This window comes from Oncorhynchus clarkii, chromosome 1 (genome assembly GCF_045791955.1).
Source record: "Oncorhynchus clarkii lewisi isolate Uvic-CL-2024 chromosome 1, UVic_Ocla_1.0, whole genome shotgun sequence".
NCBI lineage: Eukaryota > Metazoa > Chordata > Actinopteri > Salmoniformes > Salmonidae > Oncorhynchus > Oncorhynchus clarkii.
Window position 1 is genome coordinate 91,201,861 of NC_092147.1, and position 23,057 is coordinate 91,224,917.

The window sequence follows — 23,057 nt, forward strand, 5'->3', positions numbered from 1 at the left end:
TTCTGATAGTTTGGTGTTGGGGTGGACAGAGGAGAGCTGTGAGGCTCTGAAGGGAGGGTTAGGGTTAGGATAGTTTGGTGTTGGGGTGGACAGAGGAGAGCTGTGAGGCTCTGAAGGGAGGGTTAGGGTTAGGATAGTTTGGTGTTGGGGTGGACAGAGGAGAGCTGTGAGGCTCTGAAGGGAGGGTTAGGGTTCTGACAGTTTGGTGTTGGGGTGGACAGAGGAGAGCTGTGAGGCTCTGAAGGGAGGGTTAGGGTTCTGATAGTTTGGTGTTGGGGTGGACAGAGGAGAGCTGTGAGGCTCTGAAGGGAGGGTTAGGGTTAGGATAGTTTGGTGTTGGGGTGGACAGAGGAGAGCTGTGAGGCTCTGAAGGGAGGGTTAGGGTTCTGATAGTTTGGTGTTGGGGTGGACAGAGGAGAGCTGTGAGGCTCTGAAGGGAGGGTTAGGGTTAGGATAGTTTGGTGTTGGGGTGGACAGAGGAGAGCTGTGAGGCTCTGAAGGGAGGGTTAGGGTTAGGATAGTTTGGTGTTGGGGTGGACAGAGGAGAGCTGTGAGGCTCTGAAGGGAGGGTTAGGGTTCTGACAGTTTGGTGTTGGGGTGGACAGAGGAGAGCTGTGAGGCTCTGAAGGGAGGGTTAGGGTTCTGATAGTTTGGTGTTGGGGTGGACAGAGGAGAGCTGTGAGGCTCTGAAGGGAGGGTTAGGGTTAGGATAGTTTGGTGTTGGGGTGGACAGAGGAGAGCTGTGAGGCTCTGAAGGGAGGGTTAGGGTTAGGATAGTTTGGTGTTGGGGTGGACAGAGGAGAGCTGTGAGGCTCTGAAGGGAGGGTTAGGGTTCTGATAGTTTGGTGTTGGGGTGGACAGAGGAGAGCTGTGAGGCTCTGAAGGGAGGGTTAGGGTTAGGATAGTTTGGTGTTGGGGTGGACAGAGGAGAACTGTGAGGCTCTGAAGGGAGGGTTAGGGTTAGGATAGTTTGGTGTTGGGGTGGACAGAGGAGAGCTGTGAGGGGCTGATGTCTGGGTGTTGCTGTGTGTTGAGGGCAGACATGGAAGACATGGGGTGTAGACCATGATGCAACAGTTCCCCATACGAGGCTCCCATAGGGTGCCGGTACATGTGGGCGGGACTGTGCGCCTGTCTTTGCATCATGAAGGAGTGGAAAGCGAAGGGCGGGACCAGAGGAGAGAGGCCGGCCTGGTTCTTCAGGTACTGTAGGGGGTGGTACCCCAGGGGCCTGTGGGGGCCCAGGCCCTCACACATATCCTGGATCTGAGAGATGAAGGCCTCTGGGTAGAGGCCCCCGGGGAACAGGGGGGAGGAGTGGAAGGGGAACTTGTGTCCTTCCACGAAGGAGGTGATGTGTAGGTGGAGGCTGTGGGCCGGGGCTGGCTGGGGGTCGGCTGGTACCACCCCCTCCAGCGCTGGGGTCCAGACCTTCCACTCCGAGTGGCCCTCCCTGTCTCTGTCCCTGATTGTACAGGAGGAGGAGGAAGAGGAGGAGTGCATGGGAGTGACAGCTCTGATCTTCCTCTCTGGGGGCCCGTTCTCCCGCTCCTCCAGACTCCTCTTCAGTGGGCGCGCCGTGCACACGTTGTTCTGGGGTCTGGACGTATTCTTGGTGCCTAGGATGGGTCTGTTTAGCTCCTCCATCTTGTGTCCCAGTCCCTGGTCCTCCCATCCTCCTCTCTGGCCATTCAGGGTCTTCCCCCTGGGGTTAGGCTGGGGGTCTGCAGGCTGTCTGGGGCTGGAGGACATGGTCATGGGGGGGACTCTACAGAACCTCCCAGTATCCTGGAGGGGCATGAGGGGGTGGGGGTTGTTGTGAAGGGAGGGTGTGGCAGTGGAGGGGGTAGGTTTGTGAGGAGAGGACTTGGGAAGACTTAAGTCTGTGGGTTGGTCTTCTGAGCTTGTCTGTACGAGGGACGTCTTGTCTCTTAGTGTGTGAGGGGTCAGGTTGGGGGTCAGGGGGTTTATACGGGCACAGTAGCCCCCCAGACCCACCGTGTCGGGGTGTTTAGAGGAGGGGAACCGCGGCCCTCCCGGGCCAGGCGCGGCCTCACAGTCTCTGGGTAAGGCTGTCTCCCTCTCCCTGCTGCTGATGAACTGGCTGACGTGTGTCTCTGTATGGTTGTACAAACTGTGGATGTTCTGGGGGTGGAGGGGGGGGGAGAAGTCAGGCAGGAATCTGGTAATGTGGCCAGGTTGGGGCGTCTCAGGACTCCGTAGGTAAAGGTCATAGGTAGAGTTAGGGTGGGGCTGGGTCAGGTCATAGGGAGAGTTAGGGTGGGGCTGGGTCAGGTCACAGGGAGAGTTAGGGTGGGGCTGGGGATGGTGTCTAGTCTGGGGGGGTGGATGGGATTGGGGATGGTGTATAGTCTGGGGGGGTGGATGGGATAGAGGATGGTGTATAGTCTGGGGGGGTGGATGGGATAGGGGATGGTGCTGGGTCAGGTCACAGGGAGAGTAGGGTTCCCCTGGTTTATACATGTTCCTGTTCAGGCCCTCCCTCTCCCTCCTGTCCCCTGTCTCGCAGAACAGCGGCTTGAAGATCTGGGCATGCTGGATGACAGACGGACGTTTGACCACAGCTGTGTCTGTGCTGCAGGAACCCTGACAGCCTGCTATTGGCTGACTGGCCGACTCCTCTGCGTTGCCAATAGCCAGGCTTGTGTTGATGAGGGGTGGGGGCGGGCCAATGGCGTAGTGATTGGGCAGAGATGGCCCAGGGGCGGTCCCATTGACCTGAGAGAGCAGCTTCTTCTTGGCTAGATCAGACATGGTGCCTGGGTGGTTGGTGCCAGAGTTGGTGCCAGGGTTGGTGCCAGGATGGTTGGTGCCTGGATGTTTGGTGCCTGGATGGTTGATGCCTGGATGGTTGGTGCCTAGATGGTTGATGCCTGGATGGTTGATGCCTGGATGGTTGGTGCCAGGGTTGGTGCCTGGATGGTTGGTGCCAGAGTTGGTGCCTGGATGGTTGGTGCCTGGATGGTTGGTGCCTGGATGGTTGATGCCAGGGTTGGTGCCTGGATGGTTGATGCCAGGGTTGGTGCCTGGATGGTTGATGCCAGGGTTGGTGCCTGGATGGTTGATGCCAGGGTTGGTGCCTGGATGGTTGATGCCAGGGTTGGTGCCTGGATGGTTGATGCCAGGGTTGGTGCCTGGATGGTTTGTGCCTGGATGGTTGGTGCCTGGATGGTTGGTGCCAGGGTTGGTGCCTGGATGGTTGGTGCCAGGGTTGGTGCCTGGATGGTTGGTGCCTGGATGGTTGGTGCCAGGGTTGGTGCCTGGATGGTTGGTGCCTGGATGGTTGATGCCAGGTCCAGGATGGGCTCTGCCTGGGTAGAGTATAGTAGAGTATCTGTAACAGGAGTGGTCCTGTCCAGGGAGCTGTGCTCTGTCTGTGGTGTCCTCTGGAGCCCTGGGGGACTGTAGGGACCTCTGCCGAATGGGGAGCACCACCCCCACTATGCCCACCATGCCAGGGTTAGGGCCCTGGGGCTCCTCAGTCAACCCAGACTGGTCCAGCCTGGCCTGGGGACATGGGTTGGCATAGTCAGGCAGCTCCTTTTGCCATTGGTCCTGAGGGTGGGAGTGGTTTATTGGAGTGGGAGTGTCTACAGGGAAGAAGTGGAGTGTAGTGGTGTCTGAAGGTGGCTTCTCTTTGTTCTTCCAGGAAACTCCTTGGTGTAGAACCCTCTCCTTGATGCAGACCGCTACTGGCTCCTCCTCCTCCTCTTCACTGGTGCTCCTGCTCACCTCACCAGCCGGCAGGGGCACCTCCTGCTTCACCTGGACTCCCTCCTCCTTCGGACTACTTTCCTTCTCCTCACACTCCTGCAACACAACAGACACAGAGGACAGTTAGGAACCAGACAGACAACAGACACAGAGGACAGTTAGGGACCAGACAGACAACAGACACAGAGGACAGTTAGGAGCCAGACAGACAACAGACACAGAGGACAGTTAGGAACCAGACAGACAACAGACACAGAGGACAGTTAGGAGCCAGACAGACAACAGACACAGAGGACAGTTATGAACCAGACAGACAACAGACACAGAGGACAGTTATGAACCAGACAGACAGACACAGAGGACAGTTAGGAACCAGACAGACAACAGACACAGAGGACAGTTAGGAACCAGAGAGACAACAGACACAGAGGACAGTTAGGACCCAGACAGACAACAGACACAGAGGGCAGTCAGGAACCAGACAGACAACAGACACAGAGGACAGTTATGAACCAGACAGACAGACACAGAGGACAGTTAGGAACCAGACAGACAACAGACACAGAGGACAGTTAGGAACCAGAGTCCATTATAGAGGTAATATTAAGAGTTTACAGGGGGTTTACTGGCACACGGACAGTTAGGAACCAGACCACCAATACACACTACAGAGGTAGTACTGAATAACATTTACACGCACAGTCCAATCCACCAGTCTCCCTCTTCTCCTCTCTAATGAAATGTTTCCATCAACAGACCAACAGAGGGTTTGTGGAGATGTGGAGCTCTGCAGAATAAGCCTCTGTGGTCTGAAATAATTCCTGGAGAAATAAACCCTGGGCTCTGTTTGCAAATTGCTGATATCAAATCACTCGGCCAGTCGGACTTAAGTAGCGTTCATAATCATATATTTTTGACAGACACGTGACCCTGCTGCTAAGCACCCTGTGAGATACGCTGAGGCTTAGTGTTGACACGACAATGCTGCCACTTTAACCACAGGGATCAGTCTCAAGGCTTAGTGTTGACACGACAATGCTGCCACTTTAACCACAGGGATCAGCCTCAAGGCTTAGTGTTGACACGACAATGCTGCCACTTTAACCACAGGGCTTCAGCCTCAAGGCTTAGTGTTGACACGACAATGCTGCCACTTTAACCACAGAGCTTCAGCCTCAAGGCTTAGTGTTGACTCGACAATGCTGCCACTTTAACCACAGGGATCAGCCTCAAGGCTTAGTGTTGACACGGCAATGCTGCCACTTTAACCACAGGGATCAGCCTCAAGGCTTAGTGTTGACACGACAATGCTGCCACTTTAACCACAGGGCTTCAGCCTCAAGGCTTAGTGTTGACACGACAATGCTGCCACTTTAACCACAGGGATCAGCCTCAAGGCTTAGTGTTGACACCACAATGCTGCCACTTTAACCACAGGGATCAGCCTCAAGCAGAAATGCGTCCCAAACAGCACCCTGTTCCTTTTATAGTGCACTACTTTTCACCAGGACCCTATGGGCAGGTCTTCTCTCCCCTTGTGTAGAAATCAGATTGCACTGTTTCCATGGTGATAACACTGTGAGGACATTCCCTTCAGCTGTGGGCAGAAGTGGTGGGTAACCTCTAACCCCTGACCTCTGAACTCTAGGGTGGTAGGGTTGTAGGGAGCTGGAGGGCCGGTGGACTGACTGACAGGTCCTTTCAGGTCTGCTGACTCTCAAATCAAAATCAAATCAAATTGTATTTGTCACATGTACCCAATAGAACAGGTTACTGTGAAATGCTTACTTACAAGCCCTTAAAACTTCTTCGGGATAGGGGGCAGCATTTGCACTTTTTTGATAAATAGCGTGCCCCAATTCAACTTCCTGCTACTCATCCCCAGAATATAAGATATGCATATTATTAGTAGATTTGGATAGAAAACACTCTGACGTTTCTAAAACTGTTTGAATCATGTCTGTGAGTATAACAGAACGTATGTAGCAGGCAAAACCCCGAGGACAAACCATTCAGATTTGTATTTTTGTGAGGTCACTGTCTATTCAATGAGTTTTCATTGGGAAACCAGATTTCAATGTGGAGGCTATATACATGGGGTACAGGTACAGAGTCCATGTGGAGGCTATATACAGGGGGTACCGGTACAGAGTCAATGTGGAGGCTATATACAGGGGGTACCCGTACAGAGTCAATGTGGAGGCTGCGGTCGGAGGCTGAGCAGTTGCAATACCAGGCGGTGATGCAATCAGTCAGGAAGCTCTCGATGGTGTAGATCTAGAACTTTTTGAGGATCTGAGGTCCCATGCCAAATCTTTTCAGTCTCCTGAGGGGAATAGGCGTTGTCGTGCCCTCCACGACTGTCTTGGTGTGTTTGGACCATGAAAATGTGTTGGTGATGTGGACACCAAGGAACTTGAAGCTCTCAACCTGATCCACTACAGCCCCGTCGATGAGAATGGGGGCGTGCTCAGCCCTCCTTTTCCTGTAGTCCACAATCATTTCCTTTGTCTTGATCGCGTTGAGGGAGAGGATTTTATCCTGGCACCACACTGCCAGGTCTCTGACCTCCTCCCTATAGGCTCTCATCGTTGTTGGTGATCAGGCCTACCACTGTTGTATCATCAGAAAACTTAATGATGTTGTTGGAGTCGTGCTTGAGGGGACTGAGCACGAACCCTGAGGGGCTCCAGTGTTGAGGATCAGCGTGGTGGATGTGTTGTTACCTACCCTTAACACCCGGGGGCGGCATGTCAGGAAGTCCAGGATCCAGTTGCAGAGGGAGGTGTTTAGAACCAGGGTCTTTAGCTTAGTGATGAGCCTTGAGGGCACTATGGTGTTGAACACAGATGTAGTCAATGAATAGCATTCTTACATACAGTTGAAGTCGGAAGTTTACATACACTTAGGTTGGAGTCATTAAAACTCATTTTTCAGCCACTCCACAAATTTCTGGTTGACAAACTATAGTTTTGGAAAGTCGGTTAGGACATCTAATTTGTGCATGACACAAGTCATTTTTCCAACAGCTGTTTACAGACAGATTATTTCACTGTATCACAATTCCAGTGGGTCAGAAGTTTACATACACTACGTTGACTGTGTCTTTAAAAAGCTCTGAAAATTCCAGAAAACTATGTCATGGCTTTCGAAGCTTCTGATAGGCTAATTGACATCATTTGAGTCAATTGGAGGTGTACCTGTGGATGTATTTCAAGGCCTACCTTCAAACTCAGTGCCTCTTTGCTTGACATCATGGGAAAATCAAACAAAATCAGCCAAGACCTCAGAAAAAAAATCTAGTCTGGTTCATCCTTGGTAGCAATTTCCAAACGCCTGAAGGTACCACGTTCATCTGTACAAACAATAGTGTGCAAGTATAAACACCATGGGACCACACAGCCGTCATACCGCTCAGGAAGGAGACGCGTTCTGTCTCCTTGAAATGAACGTACTTTGGTGCTAAAAGTGCAAATCAATCCCAGAGCAACAGCAAAGGACCTTGTGAAGATGCTGGAGGAAACAGGTACAAAATTATCTATATCCACAATACAATGAGTCCTGAAAGGCTGCTCAGCAAGGAAGAAGCCACTGCTCCAAAACCGCCATAAAAAAATCCAGACTACGGTTTGCAACTGCACATGGGGACAAAGATCGTACTTTTTGGAGAAATGTCCTCTGGTCTGATGAAAAAATGTTTGGCCATAATGACCATCGTTGTGTTTGGAGGAAAAAGGGGGAGATTTTCAAGCCGAAGAACACCATCCCAACCGTGAAGCAGCATCATGTTGTGGGGGTTCTTTGCTGCGTTAGGGACTGGTGCACTTCACAAAATAGATGAAATCATGAGGATGGAAAATTATGTGGATATATTGAAGCAACATCTTAAGACATCAGTCAGGATGTTAAAGCTTGGTCGCAAATGGGTCTTCCAAATGAACAATGACCCCAAACATACTTCCAAAGTTGTGGCAAAATGGCTTAAGGACAACAAAGTCATCATATTGGAGAGCCGGCTCAGCGCGCTGTATTCCCAGTCCAGTGCGTCCTGTACCTCCTCCCCGCACTCGCCCTGAGGTGCGTATCACCAGCCCGGTGCCTGTACCGGTCCCATGAATCAGGCCTCCAGTGCGCCTCCACAGTCCAGAGCTTCCGGCGACGGTTCCCGGTCCAGAGCTTCCGGCGACGGTCCACGGTCCGGAACCTCCTGAGACGTTCCACGGTCCGGAACCTCCTGAGACGGTCCACGGTCCGGAACCTCCTGAGACGGTCCACGGACCGGAACCTCCTGAGACGGTCCACGGTCCGGAACCCCCATTAGACGGTCCACGGTCCTGAACCTCCTGAGACGGTCCACGGTCTGGAACCTCCAGAGACGGTTTGCGGTCCAGAGCCTCCAGCGACGGTCTTCGGTCCAGAACCTCCTGAGACGGTCCACGGTCCGGAACCTCCTGAGACGGTCCACGGTCTGGAACCTCCAGAGACGGTCCACGGTCCGGAACCTCCTGAGACGGTCCACGGTCCGGAACCTCCTGAGACGGTCCACGGTCCGGAACCTCCTGAGACGGTCCACGGTCTGGAACCTCCAGAGACGGTTTGCGGTCCAGAGCCTCCAGCGACGGTCGGTGGTCCAGAGCCTCCAGAGGAGGTTCTCAATCAAGAGCCTCCTGCAAGGGTTCCCAGTCCGGAGCCTCCAGCAACGATCTACGGTCCGGAGTTCCCAGCGACGATCTACAGTTTGGAGTCCCCAGCGACGATCCACGGTCCGGAGCATCCGGCAACGATCCCCGCACCAGAGCCGCCATTGAGGATAACTTTTTCCGTGACCGGAGTGGATACTTCGCCCCGCACCGGAGCCGTCATGGGTTATCTAGGTGGGTTATCTAGGTGATTTATGATTTATGTTGGCCTGGTATGGGTCCCAATCAGAGGCAGCTGTTTATCGTTGTCTCTGATTGGGGATCATATTTAGGCAGCCATTTCCCCTTTTGTGCTTTGTGGGATCTTGACTATGGATAGTTGCCTGTTAGAACTACTGTTAGCTTCACGTTTCGTTTGAGATTTCTTGTTTTGTTTTGCTGTGAGTTTCACTCAGTAAATGAAAGATGTGGAACCCAGATCACAAATAGACAGCTACAAAAATATAGATGAAAACTCTCTTGGTAAATAGTGTGGTCTACATCTTATCGTAAGATACTCTACCTCAGGCGAGCAAAACCTAGAGACTTCCAAAATATTAGATTTTGTGCACCAGCTGTTACTTACAAATAGACACAGACCTCCACCCCTTGTCTTACCGGATGGAGGCAGCTGTTCTGTCTTGCCGGTGCAGCGTAAATCCAGCCAGCTGTATGTTATCCATGTTGTTGTTCAGCCCCGACTCGATGAAACACAACATATTAGTTTAATGGCCAGTTGGTAGGATAGGATGTTAATGGAATTTATCTGTTAATTGAATGATTAGAATATTCCACCCTGAAACAATCAAATTGTATGGAATTGATTAGAATGTATAAAATTATAATCAATAAATGTGTAGTTCTAGTCAGAATTAGGGTAAAACAATATAGCTAATGTTTATGTCTTTATAGTACCTTAAAAACAGAGGAGCGCCAGAATTCGGAGAGAGATTTGGGAAAGGACAGGGAGTGATTCTCACGGTCCCTAATCTTTGTCGGCTGGGTAGCAGGACATTGTGTGCTAATGTTAGTGTGAATGTGTGTGCGTATGTTAGTGTGAATGTGGGTGCGTGAGAAGCCAGTATAAAATGAATTGTTTTGTACAACAGAGGAGCGCTCTCGTAAATAAACTTTCTGACTATCGTAGCTGGGCCTCCGTCTGATTCATTTCAACCAGTTTCTTACAAATTCTGGGTTTCAGGCTGAGTAGTTAATTGAATTGGGTTTATGAACATTGAGAACGTAATTCTCGTGACACTGTATGTTATCCATGTTGTTGTTCAGCCCTCGTTGAAACATAAGATATTAGTTTAATGTCCCGTTGGTAGGATAGTGTTGATCAGAGCTCATCCAGTTTATTCTCCAGTGATTGCACATTGGCTAATGGGACGGATGGTAGAGGCGGATTACCCACTCGCCATCAGATCCTTACAAGGCACCCAAACCTACGTGTCCTATATACACTTCTCTTCTTCAAGCGAATGACAGGGATTTGGGCCTTGTCTGGTGTCTGAGGTAAATCCTTCGCGTCCGACTCGTCCAGAACGAGGTGAGTAATCGTTGTTCTGATATCCAGAAGCTCTTTTCGGTCATAAGAGAATGTGACAGTAGCATTATGTACAAAATATGTTACAAATAACGTGAAAAAACACACTCAATCTGTTAGGAGGTCGTAAAACAGCAGACATCTCCTCTGGCGTCACTCAAAGTGACAGGACTATGTTGCTAACTTCAGGAATACATCCTCCACCCATCCAGACACTCACACACGGACACACACATCGACAGAACATGTCCAGGGTAAGGGCTTAGCTGGGGACCACTATACAGACAGGACTTCTGCAGCAGTAGGTGTGTCTATTGGCTCTGGCGCTATGGGGCTAAACACCTGAATCACTCAACAGGCTCAACTGCTCCTCTGAGTTATTGAACTATTCTTACAGCCTTACAACCCCTACAGATTCCTGATTCTAAACAGAGAGACAGGTACTAACGGGGATCCATAATAAACCCCAGGAAGAGTAGCTGCTGCCTTGGCAGGAACTAATGGGGATCCATAATAAACCCCAGGAAGAGTAGCTGCTGCCTTGGCAGGAACTAATGGGGATCCATAATAAACCCCAGGAAGAGTAGCTGCTGCCTTGGCAGGAACTAATGGGGATCCATAATAAACCCCAGGAAGAGTAGCTGCTGCCTTGGCAGGAACTAATGGGGATCCATACTAAACCCCAGGAAGAGTAGCTGCTGACTTGACAGGAACTAATGGGGATCCATAATAAACCCCAGGAAGAGTAGCTGCTGACTTGGCAGGAACTAATGGGGATCCATAATAAACCCCAGGAAGAGTAGCTGCTGACTTGACAGGAACTAATGGGGATCCATAATAAACCCCAGGAAGAGTAGCTGCTGCCTTGGCAGGAACTAATGGGGATCCATACTAAACCCCAGGAAGAGTAGCTGCTGACTTGACAGGAACTAATGGGGATCCATACTAAACCCCAGGAAGAATAGCAGCTTCCTTGGCAGGAACTAATGGGGATCCATGTTAAACCCCAGGAAGAGTAGCTGCTGTTGAGCATTCCAGAGAATGAGGTAATGTTTCTGTTCTATACCGTAGCAGGGTGAGATGGTTTCAGTTTGGAGTCAGAGGACCAGACACTGGTCTATACAATGAAAACTGTTGACCCAGCAGATGCTGTCTGTTATGTATTAGAGATACCTTTCATACAAATCTTATCTTAATCTTGTGACCATTCTATGTATCTGTTGTTCGTCATATAGGTTGAGAGGGGTGTATCTCGGCTATAAAGGATCTTTGTACTTTTGTGTTGTCACTTTTCAATAGTTCATTAGAAATGGTGCATCATTGAAAGTCAAATGCTATTGCAAGGCTCTTATTATTAAAGATGTAGTTTAAGTATAACTCGGACTGGTGTGTGAAGTTTGTCTCTCTCCTCATTTGGTAAATACAGAAATTAACCACCACACTGACTGGGAGGAGAGAGAGAAAGAGAGAGAATTAGTCTGACTGGGAGGAGAGAGAGGGACACAGAGAAAGAGAGAGACAGAGAGAGAGAGAGAGAGAGAGAGAATGGGACTGACTGGTGAGAGTTCCAGGCCTTTAGCACAGGGGTCCTGTTCAGTCCTGGGGGGTTGGGGGTTTTGTGGGTGTTGCTCCTCTTTGGGCCACTGCGTCACCGTGGGAACCTTGGTCTTGGGGACCTCCTGCTGGGTGGTGAGGTCTTTACGGGGTTTGGATAGGGGGAGGGGCTTATCTTCCTCTCCTTTAGTGAACCTCTCATAGGGCAGGATAAGCCTGGGGAGAGAGACAATTATTATCAATCAATCAATTAATAAATAACAGCCATTAAACATCAACAGTTATTATAGAGATAACCCAGATAACCCAGCCCCCTGACGAGAAATCAGAATCAGGTAATCATTATAACCTGGAGAGGGAGACAGGTAATCATTATAACCTGGAGAGGGAGACAGGTAATCATTATAACCTGGAGAGGGAGACAGGTAATCATTATAACCTGGAGAGGGAGACAGGTAATCATTATAACCTGGAGAGGGAGACAGGTAATCATTATAACCTGGAGAGGGAGACAGGTAATCATTATAACCTGGATAGCGAGACAGGTAATCATTATAACCTGGAGAGGGAGACAGGTAATCATTATAACCTGGAGAGGGAGACAGGTAATCATTATAACCTGGAGAGGGAGACCAGTGTTCCATGACTATGTGCATAGGACTGTAGTCTCTAAATTGCAGGGTTGAGTACTGGGTGGTAACCGGCTAGTAACAGTCACTAAAGTTAAAGGCAGGGTACTGAGCTAGTGGTGACTATTTAACAGTCTGATCGCCTTGTGTGTGTGTGTGTGTGTGTGTGTGTGTGTGTGTGTGTGTGTGTGTGTGTGTGTGTGTGTGTGTGTGGCTGTAATTTAGCTTTACAAAACAATGATGAGAAGTAATTCACAATTGAACATTCGCAGTGTTCCAATCTGTGCGGCGCTACAGAACTGTCTGTCATCACTAGAGTATCTAGGAACTGTCTGTCATCACTACAGTATCTAGGAACTGTCTGTCATCACTACAGTATCTAGGAACTGTCTGTCATCACTACAGTATCTAGGAACTGTCTGTCATCACTACAGTATCTAGGAACTGTCTGTCATCACTACAGTATCTAGGAACTGTCTGTCAACACTACAGTATCTAGGAACTGTCTGTCATCACTACAGTATCTAGGAACTGTCTGTCATCACTAGAGTATCTAGGAACTGTCTGTCATCACTACAGTATCTAGGAACTGTCTGTCAACACTACAGTATCTAGGAACTGTCTGTCATCACTACAGTATCTAGGAACTGTCTGTCATCACTACAGTATCTAGGAACTGTCTGTCATCACTACAGTATCTAGGAACTGTCTGTCATCACTAGAGTATCTAGGAACTGTCTGTCATCACTACAGTATCTAGGAACTGTCTGTCAACACTACAGTATCTAGGAACTGTCTGTCATCACTACAGTATCTAGGAACTGTCTGTCATCACTACAGTATCTAGGAACTGTCTGTCATCACTACAGTATCTAGGAACTGTCTGTCATCACTACAGTATCTAGGAACTGTCTGTCATCACTACAGTATCTAGGAACTGTCTGTCATCACTACAGTATCTAGGAACTGTCTGTCAACACTACAGTATCTAGGAACTGTCTGTCATCACTACAGTATCTAGGAACTGTCTGTCATCACTACAGTATCTAGGAACTGTCTGTCATCACTACAGTATCTAGGAACTGTCTGTCATCACTACAGTATCTAGGAACTGTCTGTCATCACTACAGTATCTAGGAACTGTCTGTCAACACTACAGTATCTAGGAACTGTCTGTCAACACTACAGTATCTAGGAACTGTCTGTCATCACTACAGTATCTAGGAACTGTCTGTCATCACTACAGTATCTAGGAACTGTCTGTCATCACTACAGTATCTAGGAATTGTCTGTCAACACTACAGTCTCTAGGAACCCTCTGTCATCACTACAGTCTCTAGGAACTGTCTGTCATCACTACAGTATCTAGGAACTGTCTGTCATCACTACAGTATCTAGGAACTGTTTGTCATCACTACAGTATCTAGGAACTGTCTGTCATCACTACAGTATCTAGGAACTGTCTGTCATCACTACAGTATCTAGGAACTGTCTGTCATCACTACAGTATCTAGGAACTGTCTGTCAACACTACAGTATCTAGGAACTGTCTGTCATCACTACAGTATCTAGGAACTGTCTGTCATCACTACAGTATCTAGGAACTGTCTGTCATCACTACAGTATCTAGGAACTGTCTGCCATCACTACAGTATCTAGGAACTGTATGTCAACACTACAGTATCTAGGAACTGTCTGTCATCACTACAGTATCTAGGAACTGTCTGTCATCACTACAGTATCTAGGAACTGTCTGTCATCACTACAGTATCTAGGAACTGTCTGTCATCACTACAGTATCTAGGAACTGTCTGTCATCACTACAGTATCTAGGAACTGTCCAGTATGAGTCCAGTGTGTGGGTTCAGTCTGTGGGTTCAGTCTGTGGGTTCAGTCTGTGGGTCCAGTGTGTGGTTCCAGTGTGTGGTTCCAGTGTGTGGGTCCAGTGTGTGGGTTCAGTCTGTGGGTCCAGTGTGTGGTTCCAGTGTGTAGGTTCAGACTGTGGGTTCAGTCTGTGGGTTCAGTCTGTGGGTTCAGTCTGTGGGTCCAGTCTGTGGTTCCAGTGTGTGGGTCCAGTGTGTGGGTCCAGTGTGTGGTTCCAGTGTGTGGTTCCAGTGTGTGGGTCCAGTGTGTGGGTCCAGTGTGTGGGTCCAGTGTGTGGGTCCAGTGTGTGGGTCCAGTGTGTTGGTTCAGACTGTGGGTCCAGTGTGTGGGTTCAGTCTGTGGGTTCAGTCTGTGGGTCCAGTGTGTGGTTCCAGTGTGTGGGTCCAGTGTGTGGTTCCAGTATGTGGGACCAGTATGTGGGTCCAGTCTGTGGGTCCAGTGTGTGGTCCTCCCTTGACCATGTTGATAGATTGTGGTTGAGTTATTGGGTTAAGGTGCTTCTTGTTTCAGTCAGATACAGTGTTGTGATTGGTTGAGTTATTGGGGTCAGATGTTTCAGTCAGATACAGTGTTGTGATTGGTTGAGTTATTGGGGTCAGATGTTTCAGTCAGATACAGTGTTGTGATTGGTTGAGAGTTGTTGGGAGTTTCTATAATAAGATCTGGGGATCGCCTTTCCAAAGAATCTGAGATAATTTATGACTAAAACTATTTTCCCATTCTTTCCACATTCCCAATATGTCCATGTATTTAACATATTTCCATTTATGGACACAACAGCCACATACAAATCTTTACTTTCCAAATTGGCTCATTGTGAAATATTCCCTTGCTGTTGATGCTTTTAAGAGTTCAAGAGGGTCTGAGAGGTTTTAATGTGTGTGACGTGACGTTTGGTTGAGCTGAAAATCTGTCTGACTGACATAATAACACTACAGCTGGTCAGAGCTAGAGCCAAGAACAGGATCGCCACAATTAAATTATCCTTTATGAGGGAGGGAGGGAGGGAGGGAAGGAAGGGGGAGGGAGAGAGGGAGAGAGGGAGAGAGAGACAGAGAGACAGAGACTTTTGCATCTTAATTGCCAGGAAAAGGCACCTTTGTTACAGTAGCCCCAAAATACAATTCACTGGGAGCTAAACCCAGGATGACACACTGGTCTCAACTCCCTCTGGGAACAGAATAAGAACTGAAGTGCCCATACATTCCATTACATTACCAGCCAGCCAGTCCGTCATGTGGCCAGAACCAGCTACAGAAACAGTCTGAGTATCTGCTGTCAGCTGCTGACACCATTTAAGTAACTGATTATATCTATAGACACACATTTAACCTAACACTGACACCAGGCATAGAGCCCTAACACTGACACACTGACACCCAGCCATAGAGCCCTAACACTGACACCCAGCCATAGAGCCCTAACACTGATACACTGACACCCAGCCATAGAGCCCTAACACTGACACCAGGCATAGAGCCCTAACACTGACACCAGGCATAGAACACTAACACTGATACACTGACACCCAGCCATAGAGCCCTAACACTGACACCCAGCCATAGAGCCCTAACACTGATACACTGACACCCAGCCATAGAGCCCTAACACTGATACACTGACACCCAGCCATAGAGACCTAACACTGACACCCAGCCATAGAGCCCTAACACTGACACCCAGCCATAGAGCCCTAACACTGACACCCAGCCATAGAGCCCTAACACTGATACACTGACACCCAGCCATAGAGCCCTAACACTGATACACTGACACCCAGCCATAGAGCCCTAACACTGATACACTGACACCCAGCCATAGAGCCCTAACACTGACACCCAGCCATAGAGCCCTAACACTGATACACTGACACCAGGCATAGAGCCCTAACACTGATAAACTGACACCCAGGCATAGAGCCCTAACACTGATAAACTGACACCCAGCCATAGAGCCCTAACACTGACACCCAGCCATAGAGCCCTAACACTGACACACCAGCCATAGAGCCCTAACACTGATACACTGACACCCAGCCATAGAGCCCTAACACTGATACACTGACACCCAGCCATAGAGCCCTAACACTGATACCCAGCCATAGAGCCCTAACACTGATACCCAGCCATAGAGCCCTAACACTGATACCCAGCCATAGAGCCCTAACACTGACACCCAGCCATAGAGCCCTAACACTGATACACTGACACCCAGCCATAGAGCCCTAACACTGATAAACTGACACCCAGCCATAGAGCCCTAACACTGATACACTGACACCCAGCCATAGAGCCCTAACACTGACACCCAGCCATAGAGCCCTAACACTGACACACTGACACCCAGCCATAGAGCCCTAACACTGACACACTGACACCCAGCCATAGAGCCCTAACACTGATAAACTGACACCCAGCCATAGAGCCCTAACACTGATACACTGACACCCAGCCATAGAGCCCTAACACTGACACCCAGCCATAGAGCCCTAACACTGACACCCAGCCATAGAGCCCTAACACTGACACCCAGCCATAGAGCCCTAACACTGATACACTGACACCCAGCCATAGAGCCCTAACACTGACACACTGACACCCAGCTGTCGTGTCTTTGGCTATGCCGGATTAAGTGATATGACATGCTATTCTATAGAATAATTTCTCTGTAATTAATATTACCTGATTGAGCTAATCAGGTAAATGTAATTAACTAGAGAGTCGGGCACCACAAAATAATATTTATAGAGCTGTTATCTTCCGAATAAACTCTTAAAGACCTAGTAATATGTTAAATCCATAGCAGTCAATATTAATCGTCATCTTAATTCAGTCTCATCTGAAAGTTGTAAATTCTTGGTTATCTGCACGAACCCTGGCTAACAAGTTGAACCAGCAATACAAAATTGGGTTTAATTATTTATTTACTAAATACCTAACTAATCACACAGAATTACACATAGACATAATTAATCAACTTGATTACAAATTACGTCATAAAGGAAATCGTCCCTAGCGGGCGGAACAGATGTGATAGCTGGTTACACAAAAGAAAAGGGGCTGGGTTTGAGTGAAAGAGCGGGAAGACTGAGGAACAAAGGGCGAAGCTGTGCTATTGTAAATACAGTATCTTATGCATTCTAAATTACCGCCCATTCGGAAAAGGAAAATGCAATAAATATTTACTCTGAGCTGCGCTTCGGTAGGTTGGTGGTAGATGGAATGCCGTGTTGCCAAACCGATTCCTTTGAAGAATGTCTCTGGTTGTCAATTGGATACGTTGTAGTAACGTCGTTGGGTGATAGACGGGTTACTCAGTCTGTTCCTTCCTAACCCTTGTTTGCAGCGGCTGTTGCTAACTCAACGGCTAGGAGGTATTACTTCTGTAGTGAATAAGAGTTCAAAGTTCATACCATTCGCAACCAAAGCTCACGCTGATGTTGGCTTCGTTCTGTAGTTATTATCTGAACCATTCTGACATCGGACCGTCGTCCTCACGTCCTCGGAAAAGGAGGTTATATTGTCGTCAAGGGCTTATATAGGAAGGGAGAGGAGGGCGTGTTTGAAAAGTTTTATAGCCCATGTCCCTTCACAGGGGCGGGCCACTGATTGAGCAAAGCCCTATCTTATGAAAACCCAAATCTCTAGAAGCTTCTCTTTAAGAAGCTAAAATCGGATTTCATCCCATCACAAATAAGTTTTGTTGAACGTTACTCAAAGTAACACGGTTCTACTCAAAACGCTGCAGAGCAAAGACAATCAGTTAATGAACACAATGACAAAGTTGGATGACAAATCAGCAGAACTCATTGAAGTCGCTGACCAAATGAATGATGAGAGAACTCAGGTGATGAAGATGGAACTATTGATTTCTAAGCAAGCGGAGGAAATCTCATCACTGAATCTCTCGCTCCTTAATACCTCCATCTGCAAACCATGACAGATAAGTTTGAGACCAAAAGGAGCAAGTGTTACACTCATGTGTCCAAAATCAGTACTCTAAGCGCTCAAGTGGACTCTGCAATGCAGCAGAATACCACCCTTAGGTACCATCTGGAGGAAGTCCAGAATGGTCACGCTCTACAGCGTGACTACCAATCCAAGCACCCGGAGCCCTGTACTCACAAGAGTAAAGACGATAGGTTTCAGACCTTGCCTCCCTCATGTGTCCCTCAGTCTTCTCCTCTTGACCATTCGGCACTGAGTAATATTGCGCCTCTTGGCCAACAACAACAAGGCTTGGATTCTCCTCTTGGCCTTTCTGCCCCAATCTCTCCACAGGATGAAGCCAACCCTCTCCGCCCGCTTGGCGCGGAATACCTTGACAAACTCATCAAGAATTTCCCCACCTTTGACCCCGTTCCAGGTCAGCCAAACGATACTGAGACGTTCCTAGCTGACATAGAGGACGCGTTGGACAGCTACCCGAACGCTGCGGTTTCTGACAGGGTTTACCTGTTGAAGCGAACGTCGAATAGACACATGACAAGGTTCATTCGTCTACAACAGCAACATGCTAAATGACTACGCTAAACTTGCCACAGCTTTGAAATTAGAATTCAGTGGTTCCGCGACTCGCAAACACGATAGCTCACTGGCTAACATCGTCAAACAAGCTCGGAACGAACACCCACAAGCTTACTATCATAGGCTTCGTTCAGCTTCCTTTGGCTCATCACTGAAACAGGCATGGAAGACCTGTTACCTTTTAAACAAATGTTCCTGTCGAACATGTATCCTACCTTCATTACCTACTTGGGCCCTGCCCCCCACGTTGGCTTGCCTATCTTACAACTCAGAGAGCTTGCAAGCACAGTCTTTGAGGCATCAAAAGATCACAACGCTAAGAGCCCTGACCACTCGGTTTTGAAGTTTCACTCCAGTCAGAGTGTGCATTATCAGGTATTGGAGCGTTGAGAGATGACACACAACAACAGGTTCTACCACAAAACCATGATTCCAATAACCTCCGAGGTCGAAATAACTGTGAAGTACGTCTCCATCAACATGACTACCGCTACAATCGACCTGTTCACTACATTCCTGCACCCAACCCCCAAAAAGTGTCAGAGCACAAGGGTAACAAAGGGGTGAAGGATGATCAAAACGTAGACCAATGTTTTCCAAAAGTCCCACTACGGGAAGAACTAAAGCGAGAACAATTTGAGAAAAGGGTGAAAGACAAGTCACAAGGACTAGAAGGGGAATTACCGGACACCAGGTCCGCAGGAATTAACACCCATAGCAAGCTTTTAAAGTTCTTATTTCTCCCGCTCTCATTCAAGACCCTTCCAGGGCCCGCTTGATCAAGAAACATGCCCACTGGGCTTTGTCTATAGACTCTGATACAAAGGTGGAGAAGAAAAAGGTCAAACGCTTCGTTAAAGCCAAGCCCACTCAAAATCGGAAAAGTCAATCTGCTTCCACCTTGAACAGAAATGGCACATTACGAAGTTGCGAACGACCACTCCACTTTGTGGGGAACATGTTCACTAACCATTAATCTAAACGCCCATACCTGGAAACAGCGCTGGAGAACTGCTTAACTTGTCATGCGCTAATTGATTCGGGTGCGACAATATCACTCATCTCTCAAACATTGTTTGATGATCTTAAAAGGGCTTTGAAGCCAACTTAAACGTTGGTTAAAAGTGGAACGATGCGACGCTACACTTCGAGGGGTTACTCAGACTACCTTGCCTCTCACATTGAGAGTCATGCTGAAACTACACTTCAAGGACGTATCGCTCGTTCACCCTGTGTATGTTACCAGCCTCGAAACTGTAACCCTGCTACTTGGAGCAGACTTGATGGATCGGTTACTCCCATTGCTGGATTGGAAAACCAACCAGGTATGGTCACAGTCTACAGTGCCTCCTCCACTGACCACACTGCCTTCCCCTAACGCTAGCTGCAACGCAGTCATTAACGAGGGGTATCTGTCGAAAGCACCCCTTGGGAAAAATATGTTTAAAAACCTCTTGGGGCAGAATCCAATGAGATATTACAATATCTCTACACATTCCATCAGCCAACCTGCTTGACCATTATTTTCATGACTTCTACTAATAACTGGTCTGAGACTGTATCCTCCATGGTACCAACTACAGTACTAATAACTGGTCTGAGACTGTATCCTCTATATGGTACCAACTACAGTACTAATAACTGGTCTGAGACTGTATCCTCCATGGTACCAACTACAGTACTAATAACTGGTCTGAGACTGTATCTTCCATGGTACCAACTACAGTACTAATAACTGGTCTGAGACTGTATCCTCCATGGTACCAACTACAGTACTAATAACTGGCCTGAGACTGTATCCTCCATGGTACCAAGTACAGTACTAATAACTGGTCTGAGACTGTATCCTCCATGGTACCAAATACAGTACTAATAACTGGTCTGAGACTGGATCCTCCATGGTACCAACTACAGTACTAATAACTGGTCTGAGACTGTATCCTCCATGGTACCAACTACAGTACTAATAACTGGTCTGAGACTGTCTCCTCTATATGGTACCAACTACAGTACTAATAACTGGTCTGAGACTGTATCCTCCATGGTACCAACTACAGTACTAATAACTGGTCTGAGACTGTATCCTCTATATGGTACCAACTACAGTACCAGTAACTGGTCTGAGACTGTATCCTCTGTATGGTACCTACTACAGTACTAATAACTGGTCTGAGACTGTATCCTCTATATGGTACCAACTACAGTACTAATAACTGGTCTGAGACTGTATCCTCCATGGTACCAACTACAGTACTAATAACTGGTCTGAGACTGTATCCTCCATGGTACCAACTACAGTACTAATAACTGGTCTGAGACTGTCTCCTCTATATGGTACCAACTACAGTACTAATAACTGGTCTGAGACTGTATCCTCCATGGTACCAACTACAGTACTAATAACTGGTCTGAGACTGTATCCTCTATATGGTACCAACTACAGTACCAGTAACTGGTCTGAGACTGTATCCTCTGTATGGTACCTACTACAGTACTAATAACTGGTCTGAGACTGTATCCTCTATATGGTACCAACTACAGTACTAATAACTGGTCTGAGACTGTATCCTCCATGGTACCAACTACAGTACTAATAACTGGTCTGAGACTGTATCCTCCATGGTACCAACTACAGTACTAATAACTGGTCTGAGACTGTCTCCTCTATATGGTACCAACTACAGTACTAATAACTGGTCTGAGACTGTATCCTCCATGGTACCAACTACAGTACTAATAACTGGTCTGAGACTGTATACTCTATATGGTACCAACTACAGTACCAGTAACTGGTCTGAGACTGTATCCTCTGTATGGTACCTACTACAGTACTAATAACTGGTCTGAGACTGTATCCTCTATATGGTACCAACTACAGTACTAATAACTGGTCTGAGACTGTATCCTCCATGGTACCAACTACAGTACTAATAACTGGTCTGAGACTGTATCCTCCATGGTACCAATTACAGTACTAATAACTGGTCTGAGACTGTATCCTCTGTATGGTAGCAACTACAGTACTAATAACTGGTCTGAGACTGTATCCTCCATGGTACCTACTACAGTACTAATAACTGGTCTGAGACTGTATCCTCTATATGGTACCAACTACAGTACTAATAACTGGTCTGAGACTGTATCCTCTGTATGGTACCTACTACAGTACTAATAACTGGTCTGAGACTGTATCCTCTATATGGTACCAACTACAGTACTAATAACTGGTCTGAGACTGTATCCTCCATGGTACCAACTACAGTACTAATAACTGGTCTGAGACTGTATCCTCCATGGTACCAACTACAGTACTAATAACTGGTCTGAGACTGTATCTTCCATGGTACCAACTACAGTACTAATAACTGGTCTGAGACTGTATCCTCCATGGTACCAACTACAGTACTAATAACTGGTCTGAGACTGTATCCTCCATGGTACCAAATACAGTACTAATAACTGGTCTGAGACTGGATCCTCCATGGTACCAACTACAGTACTAATAACTGGTCTGAGACTGTATCCTCCATGGTACCTACTACAGTACTAATAACTGGTCTGAGACTGTATCCTCTATATGGTACCAACTACAGTACTAATAACTGGTCTGAGACTGTATCCTCTGTATGGTACCTACTACAGTACTAATAACTGGTCTGAGACTGTATCCTCTATATGGTACCAACTACAGTACTAATAACTGGTCTGAGACTGTATCCTCCATGGTACCAACTACAGTACTAATAACTGGTCTGAGACTGTATCCTCCATGGTACCAACTACAGTACTAATAACTGGTCTGAGACTGTATCTTCCATGGTACCAACTACAGTACTAATAACTGGTCTGAGACTGTATCCTCCATGGTACCAACTACAGTACTAATAACTGGTCTGAGACTGTATCTTCCATGGTACCAACTACAGTACTAATAACTGGTCTGAGACTGTATCCTCCATGGTACCAACCACAGTACTAATAACTGGTCTGAGACTGTATCCTCCATGGTACCAACTACAGTACTAATAACTGGTCTGAGACTGTATCCTCCATGGTACCAAATACAGTACTAATAACTGGTCTGAGACTGGATCCTCCATGGTACCAACTACAGTACTAATAACTGGTCTGAGACTGTATCCTCCATGGTACCTACTACAGTACTAATAACTGGTCTGAGACTGTATCCTCTATATGGTACCAACTACAGTACTAATAACTGGTCTGAGACTGTATCCTCTGTATGGTACCTACTACAGTACTAATAACTGGTCTGAGACTGTATCCTCTATATGGTACCAACTACAGTACTAATAACTGGTCTGAGACTGTATCCTCCATGGTACCAACTACAGTACTAATAACTGTTCTGAGACTGTATCCTCCATGGTACCAACTACAGTACTAATAACTGGTCTGAGACTGTATCTTCCATGGTACCAACTACAGTACTAATAACTGGTCTGAGACTGTATCCTCCATGGTACCAACTACAGTACTAATA

At 47.7% G+C, this 23,057-nt stretch overlaps 1 protein-coding gene across 1 annotated transcript in view; it reads right to left on the bottom strand.

The window, feature by feature from the left end:
* Positions 1-960: 960 nt before the first annotated feature.
* The window catches only part of LOC139411282 (AT-rich interactive domain-containing protein 5B-like), a 124,533-nt gene continuing 102,436 nt past the window's right edge, over positions 961-23,057 (bottom strand). Inside the window, exons 9-12 of the mRNA XM_071157409.1 lie at positions 11,517-11,730; positions 3,312-3,831; positions 2,895-2,936; positions 961-2,780 (exon numbers count right to left, since the gene is read on the bottom strand). Coding sequence (XP_071013510.1) covers positions 961-2,780; positions 2,895-2,936; positions 3,312-3,831; positions 11,517-11,730 — 2,596 coding nt within the window. The remainder of the gene's footprint in view (positions 2,781-2,894; positions 2,937-3,311; positions 3,832-11,516; positions 11,731-23,057) is intronic.